General features: G+C 41.7%; 1 protein-coding gene across 5 annotated transcripts in view; it reads right to left on the bottom strand.

Moving 5' to 3' along the window:
- Window positions 1-457: 457 nt before the first annotated feature.
- Window positions 458-7,939, bottom strand: part of LOC111267048 (poly(U)-binding-splicing factor PUF60) — a 10,088-nt gene continuing 2,606 nt past the window's right edge. The window contains exons 1-7 of one of the 5 annotated variants that reach the window (XM_022844994.2): window positions 6,932-7,291; window positions 6,135-6,301; window positions 5,679-5,902; window positions 4,661-4,894; window positions 3,951-4,518; window positions 2,088-2,385; window positions 458-1,926 (exon numbers count right to left, since the gene is read on the bottom strand). In XM_022844994.2, the coding sequence (XP_022700729.1) occupies window positions 1,647-1,926; window positions 2,088-2,385; window positions 3,951-4,518; window positions 4,661-4,894; window positions 5,679-5,816 (1,518 nt within the window). In that variant the 5' untranslated portion in view covers window positions 5,817-5,902; window positions 6,135-6,301; window positions 6,932-7,291 and the 3' untranslated portion in view covers window positions 458-1,646. Of the gene's footprint in view, window positions 1,927-2,087; window positions 2,386-3,950; window positions 4,519-4,660; window positions 4,895-5,678; window positions 5,903-6,134; window positions 6,901-6,931; window positions 7,292-7,939 lie in introns of those variants that run through there. The other 4 variants (XM_022844996.2, XM_022844997.2, XM_086971181.1 and 1 more) reach the window with 4 other exon arrangements.

Raw genomic sequence — 7,939 nt, 5'->3', positions numbered from 1 at the left:
ACTTCCAAAAGGCTATAGGCATCGTTATTTCTTTGTTTACTGGGAAAGGTTTGAATCTGTTGGCTTGACGTTGCATTTTGCGCGCTTCATAGGTGCAAAGGATAAGCCTTTGATGAATTTCTCTATATCAACTAAGGCCAGCCTAGATTATGTAGTAATTCCAACTGGTTTGACGAACGCATCACCGTCTGAAAACTTGTGGATTTACGAAATCTGCGGATATTTGGGATTCTCGAAATCACTGAACCCATTGATTGCTGCACGCGCCCACTGCGATCATCCGTAAATAGCTAGCATGCGGAAATTACCTGTATCATTTTCACCCAGATGCGGGACGAATCATTTTCACCCAGATGCGGGACGAATGCTGATGCCTCTAGCATACTCGTTGTATTTAAATCACAGTACACAAATGATTAGACAATAAATAATAACATTACCTATAAACACAACACAATTTTTCGCATTACGTATCGCCTTTACAGGATTTATTAATACTATAATGTCATAATTATGTTATAGATATTTTGTATGCATTTAATACAGCGTCACTACCGTTATGGCAGTGAGATAGTATATACACGTTCTACTCCAAGGAGAGGATTTGTCGTCTTTGTCAATGAGACAAATTTGTCACAATTTAGACGCTAGCAAGATTGATCTGCCTAAGATCAATCAAGAATTAATTCTCTGAATTAATTCATTTCAGACTGCCTACGTTTAAGCATATCAGCACACAATAAGGTTAATATATTTCATAGGTAGATATTCACATGATGACCGACCTGCTTGGACGCATTCGCAAATAGCCCGAAGATTAACGACCACTCCCATCCGATTAGACATCTTATAGGAAAAAGTATGGTGGACTATCCCCAACTGGTACCTTCGCTTCATTGACGGTTATCTAGACGTTTAACACACGACATTATAATTCATTTATGATGGCTGATTGCCCACTAATAGTAGCCTTTGAGACAGCCTGTGCCAAGCACGTTCTAATGTAATAATACTACTTTGTCTTAACACCATATATTATTGAAACTACGTGAGAGGACATTCAAATAATGATACGTTCACATACTGTTTACATATTCCCATATTCAAACAAGGTTATCTAGGAAACTGTCGAAACTGGCATTTCCCAGGATATATACTTCAGTCAATTCAAACTATAGTCTCGCCTCCTCCTTCCCACACTCCACTATTACTCACGTTTGTTGCAAATATTCTTCATATAATGCCAACTTGGGTTGCAACCAGGCTTAACAATAAGCTTTCAATATGACGAACTTGGAAAAACATACTACCTACGAAAATGCAGCGCCGGAGTCAATAGCAGAAAAAGAAGTTGAAGAGGTCGCAGCTACAGCACTAATAATGTGGTAAAAAATAATTGCATTAATAAGTAAAGCACAGAGGCTAAAGCAGCTCTTGTCGACGCCCTTATTACTCTTCGGTCAAAACACCAAATTACGTTGCTACATGCTTTTACATGCCATATCGCCTCTTATGCAGATAGGTACCCTTAAGGTTGACGCCCAATTTAAATCAAACAAATAATGTTGATTTAAAGAGGTGTGCGTTAACCTACTATTAACCAAAAAGCTACTTATTGGTATCTAATCACGTTTTGGGAAGGTCATTTAAGCGGAAAGGTTACCACTGTCAAACAAAAAGACATCGTACATCTCAGCGATAACTTGTCGCCCCCCAAAATAGCGGTTGTGCAAAGCCTTAATAGCCATATGCATTTCTGACGTTTTCGAAAATTCGACGAAAATTTTAACCTCAATTTGAGCGTCCTCTTCTTCACCTTGTTTCTCCTTGTATATGGTTACCTTGTTCACTGTGCCGAACTTGCCGCACTCTTCTGAGATCTCCGGCTCCAAATCTTCGTCCACCTCGTCCTCGCCGACCATATTTCTGTAGGGAAACGCAAGAATCGATATAATGTTAGATCTTTCCTTACGTTTAAATGTCCCTAAAATCTCTGCGAAAACAAATGTCTATTAACTATGATGAGAAGTCGACTAGCAATACTGAGTTCTGATGAGGTTCTTTTGATTTACTCAATGTGGCCATACCTGAGAATCATGACGCACTGCTCACGGGTCTTGGTACGCATGAGTTTCTTCATGACGGCCAGCCGGGCCCCGCCGCCCTTGATCGCTACGTCTCGCTCGGTGTCCTCGGAATCACCGGGCGGTAAAGGCAGCTCACGGCCATCCTCCAGAGACTCGTCTAACATAGGCTTTTTGGTCTCTGGAGGAGAACCCGTCGATGCAGTCGGCGGTGGAACGGGCCCCGCCCCACCAATAGGCGGAAGCGACGTTAGAACAGTTGGTGGGGGAAGATGGACCTTCGGCTTGCCATCAGCATCAACTTTAATAGAGAGTTGGCCAACCGAAAACACACGTTAGGACGGAAATCGTCGTTGTATTATCTGCCTAATACTGAATGTTATCTTAACACTTCAAAAGACGTCGTCATCTCAACTAGAAGTTCTACACGTGCGGATGGGTAAAAAGTTGCAATGAACAGCAGTAATACTGCAATAACATTTGATCATTCTCCACTTGCAAGAGAAGACGATCTAAGGACTGAAATAAATATTAACACAATTATGTACGATTTCGCTGTTAAAATCTAATCTAGCAAACTTCGAAATCAAATAACTTTTGACCTCGCTCGGCTAAAATGATGGTTTCTCAATTTGTGTTAGAGGTTCTTTTCGTTATTTCTACACGCTTGTCCCAGTGTCATGTCATTCGCGCTCCTGTACGTAATTTCTCTATATATGGCTCCTTGAAATTGATATGGGATACGTTTGTCAGCCAATTCTCTCAGGCTCCAGCTTCTTTCAGGGCGTAGAAAGCTTCGTAATCAGACGGATTTAGACCAGGCGAATAAAACGTAAATCAACGTTGGATATTATTTACCCTTAATCCAATGACGGCAATGCGGTCTGGCGTTGCTAGCAAATAACCAGACCGCACGTTTTAAAACTTCGTGCCAACGATCCATGAGTATTTTGATGAAATATCGGTATTTCAATTTCGGCGAGTACGCAGCAAATGCCTTTGATATACATTACAAATGGCACCTCCACCTTACCTCCGAATTTACTTGACACTGCCATCAAATTCGATTTCTCTTCAGCGACGCCATTCTTTCGCTCGACATCTTCCTCGGGTGCAACTAGAGACAGACCCATGCTTCGTGTACGGCAACTATGCTTTAGGCGGGTTTTTCGTTGACTAAACTTCCTCGAATTGCATGTGCAATACATCATACGTATTTCCAACTAGCCTGAGGCCAATCGATCCATGGAGGACCCATTTTCTGCTCAGTTTCCGCATTTTCACTGTTTGGGTTGTAATTTACGGGCCAGAGGCCGTAAACTGTCTTCTCAGGGAAAACCTTTTAGATTATGGTAATGTAATTTTATCTTCCTAATCAGTTTGATTACCTCTTTGTTTGTCTTCAATTTCCCTTTTAAGACGTCTGCATTATTCACATACTGTCCTTTTGCATAAAGGCTTCATTCTTAATCTCTTCAACAACCTTCAATGAATTTTCGCAGCTCTGTGGCCTTTGAGGAATAAAAACTTGTCCACTGAACGATGATTTTTGAGATTAAAGAATGTTTTGTCCTGGAGTACAACCGGTTTTCACTCAGTTTAATAACACTAGAGTATTTAGTTTTCGTTTTTTAAATTCTATTTTTTTTTAATTTAAATTTCGTCTGTTAACGCCGTGTAGTTCAAAAGTTATTCAATTTAAAAGTCCGTCGGATTCTGCATGTTAAACAACCACAATCACGTCTACTAAGCTATTTTAATTCATTCTATATGACTGCCTATACACAATACAACATGTGTGATAAATAAAACCTCCTATATTTTGTCTACTCTATTCCACAGTAGCCTTAAACCTGGATTACTCACGCGTGACAAGTCCAGGCAGCAGTGGGTTGGCAGTTGGGAGCCCTGGTACAGTTGGAACGCCATTTCCAGGTTGACGGCCAGCTGTAAGCGTCCCAGTCGTTGGTATCGCTTTTGTGTGCAGTCCACTGCTTTCGAGGGCGCGAATCTTCGCAGCGGCGGCGGCGGCTGCGACCGCCGCAGCTGTGGGTAGTGGTCCAGCTTGTACTGGGGCTACGGGGAGAACAACGCCGAGACTACCAAGGGCACAATCGGATGGAGTGATGGCGCGACCTACACGCAGGAACTGGCCCCCCAAGTCGAACAGATTCATCGAAGTGATGGCATCCGATGCGGCCTGATTCGTTTCGTAGTGTATAAACCCGTATTCACGGTGTTTCTCGTGCGGAAGTGTACCCGGAGCTAGCTTGCAGCTCTTGATTTTGCCGAATGCTTCAAACACAGAGTGAATATCCGTTTCACTTAGATCCTGATGAATTGAAGCTATATAGATCCGTGACGACTGCTTGGCATCCTCCAATATCTGCTCGAGAATGGGCGCTGCTTGGTGCATATTGGAACGTCGGCCCACCTAAAAGTCAAACGCAAGATGAATACTTAGAATATTTACAACTTTGTTCGATAGAGTAGTCATAAATGGATTCTAAAGTATAATGTAATAATTCTTATGGTACACGCGTCTGGAAAATGTCAATATTATAAATTCAACCAACCTTAATGCTTCGTCCTCCCATAAAGACTCCGTTCATCTGTTCTAGAGCAAGCTGAGCCGCCTCAGGGAGCTCGAATTCGACAAAAGCGAATCCCTTATGTCTTCGCGTAACGGTGTCATACGACATGTTAATAGCCTTTATAGGTCCAAATGGTTTAAAAGCTGTGCGGACAGCGTCTTCGCGTAGCTCGTAGCTGATGCTTCCGACGTATATGCGACACATTAATACCAACGCCTGCATCGAAAAGGCAAGACTCAATGTATTTGACACATACTAAAATAATACGGCAACTACTGAGCCCGCAGTGGAATGTAGGGCTAGATTGCTATGGTAATATATTTTTAATAAAAGCAGTGAAATAAACGATTACATCACTTGAACCCTGCACTTCGTTGGATAAATTAGAACAATTTATTGTGTATAATACAAGGTAGAAAAAAAAAAAGACGGACATTAACAGAACTTAGTCGTTCCAAATATAGAGGCAAATTATTACATTTAGGATGTTCACTTTGAACCTGTGTTGTTTTTAAGAGCTATAGCTTTGGAGTACATGCCGCTAACTAATTAACTGTGGTTGGTAGGTTGCGTAATAGGTCCGCCTTTAAATAGACACACGCTATGGTTTAGCTACGAAGCTAGTATAAATTTGCCTATGAGAATTTCTTTAGCGTTTATTGTTAAAGGCAAATAATCACCAAAATTTCGCGTCTTTAAAAGGACAAAAAGCCTTATAACAAGATAAGAGGTATGTACATGTAGTTAATTCAACATTGTTGAAAAGTCCTATAAGAAAAAAAAAACAATTCAAAAATCCATACTCCACGTTGCTCTGCGAAAGAAAGGGGCATTGATCAGCGGTCGAAGCCGCGTGGCTTCTACTAGCGCCAGTGCCAGATAGGTGCGGGCACAGAATGGCACAGCTGTAAATTATATTATAGAATAACTGTTGCTGCTCTTGTGTTTGAAGCGGCTAAGGGCGGCCGCAATATTATTCAACAAAATAGGATTAGTTTACCTGATAGCGTTCAAGGTTTTTCTGTTGCTGACTATGTGCCATGGTCTGTTTGATGATGACTGTCTTGATACTCTGCTCCATGGCGTACTTTTTAGCTTTGTCAACCATTTCCTTCTGTTCGGGTGTGAGATCTGGCATTTGGAATGACCTAATTTTCTCGAGTGTCACATGGGCTTGCGCCTTCAACGCACCTGGACCCGCAAGAACCGGCCCGGTCTGGACGCCTGCAACAGCAACTATGTTAGAATTAAGATAGTAAGAATAAAGTTAGCACTAGGCAAGTACTTCACTAGACCACTGCGCTCGATACTGAAAAAGTGCGCGTCTTTATTTTAAAGCGCTCTGAAAACTTCCTTTGCCATTCTAGTGGAAAATTGGATAAACTGATAGGTACAGGTTGAGCAAAAACCGCCCAAAAAATGACGTTAAATACATTCGACAACTTCCGAGGGCCACCTGGAGTGTCACAGGATCCAGTTGACCCGTGCGGTGACTTGCTGTCTTCATCTGTTGATGATCAGAGATTCTAGGCTCCATAGATAAATCCATCGGGTACGACATCGACCACTACTGTAATTGTGGACGATAGAGAGCAGCAAAAACGGCCAGCTGCTAAAACAGCGCTAAACACAAATTGTCACACGGCATAGTTACTCTCGTTATGTTAGTAGTTGTTTAAATGCCCACCATTTTCTGCCAGAAGGCCATAGCCAATAAAGATAGGCAGATATTTATGCCAGGTACACTAATAACCACACCTGTCCATTACAATCATTAGGACTAAAAACTTCAGGCACTGACGGATTTTGTGCGTTCGAAATCAAATAGTGCTACGATTTGAAGAATGGTAGGAAAAGATAGCTCTTTGGCCCACTGCACCTTCAGGTGTTGTTAACTTTTCGAGAGTAATTCTTCTTTGTCTCCACAGGAGACAAACTGCTATGCTTAAAGGAGACGTATCCTTTCAACAAAAAACTTCAGTAAGTAATGATATTAGCAGTGTGTCCGTAGGTGCGTGCCGAGGTTTTAGCCAGAGTTTTAATATTTGAATATATACTAAAATCAGTGCATACTGCACTCAGATGGGAACGCGATTATACAATTATGGCGCGAACATCAGTCTGCCATGTACAATGAGCTAAGCCTACGGACGCTACTATATTTACTATATCTGTTTTATCTTTAGTAGTCTGTTCTAATAGCAATAAAGGCTATGAACTAGTTGTAATTTGGCTGAAAAAAATTAGCTATACAATTGATTGGAGATGCACCACGCCGGTACACGAAAGTAGCCCGTTTAAGCAGGGGTGCCTTTTTCGGTTATCCGGACCGAAAACCGAGTGCCCAGCTCGCACACGCCTTCAGGGCCGACACATCCACTGAGAAGGAAGAATTAACAACAACAGAAGATAACACAGACATACACACACAGACAGATCGCACAGATATACAACGCAAAAAGAGTTCGCAGCTGCTCAGTCGGGTGTCAATCGAGTGCGGTTCATCAGTACCAACCATCGTTCGTCAGCTGTACAGAGAAGCAGATGAATGCATCACAGATTGTCTCGTATTCGGGCACGGGATACCACCATTACCAGATGTTCTTGGCTCTCTGTATTAAAACGACAGCTCTTCGACGATAACATCGCAAAAAAAGCAAGCTACAATCATGCCATAATGACTATGCTTTTCAATATATATATATTTTACCAAGCTATATATATATATATATGTATTTAAAATAGACAATTGTTAGCCATGTTATAGAGACGTCAACGACGTTTTTTCATTATCAAAATTCCAGTGAGCCTATGTGAGCACAGATTCATAGCATTGCTTTGTCGAACGGTTTAGAGTTAGTAAGCAGAACAGAATTTATTCTCGAAGTAATTTTATAATTTCTTGTTGCTGGTATCGGAGAGATCATGTCTGTTGAGAATTGCAAAGAGAAGCGTATACGATTCGTAAGGGAACCCCGGATGTGCAGCTCCCGCCGGTCCCTAGTCGGTCTCAGACGATTGTTTCAAAGGGGGAGTTTGGCCAATCATCATCTCCGTACGCGTTTTACTGTCTCATATCCGGCCGCGTTGTCCGATCACCGTTGTCTAGTCCATTAGCGCGTTTCAAAATAACGACATTAACGAGAATATCATGAACAACAGAAGAATAAAAAAAAAACACAGAAGACAGCAACAGTACAGAACACAACAATAACAAGTCATGTTGTGTTTCACTCAATCGCTCGCTCGCTTTCTTTCTCT

Source organism: Varroa jacobsoni, unplaced genomic scaffold (assembly GCF_002532875.2).
Source record: "Varroa jacobsoni isolate VJ856 unplaced genomic scaffold, vjacob_1.0 scaffold_1142, whole genome shotgun sequence".
Lineage (NCBI taxonomy): Eukaryota > Metazoa > Arthropoda > Arachnida > Mesostigmata > Varroidae > Varroa > Varroa jacobsoni.
This window is presented reverse-complemented; position numbering and strand designations above follow the sequence as displayed.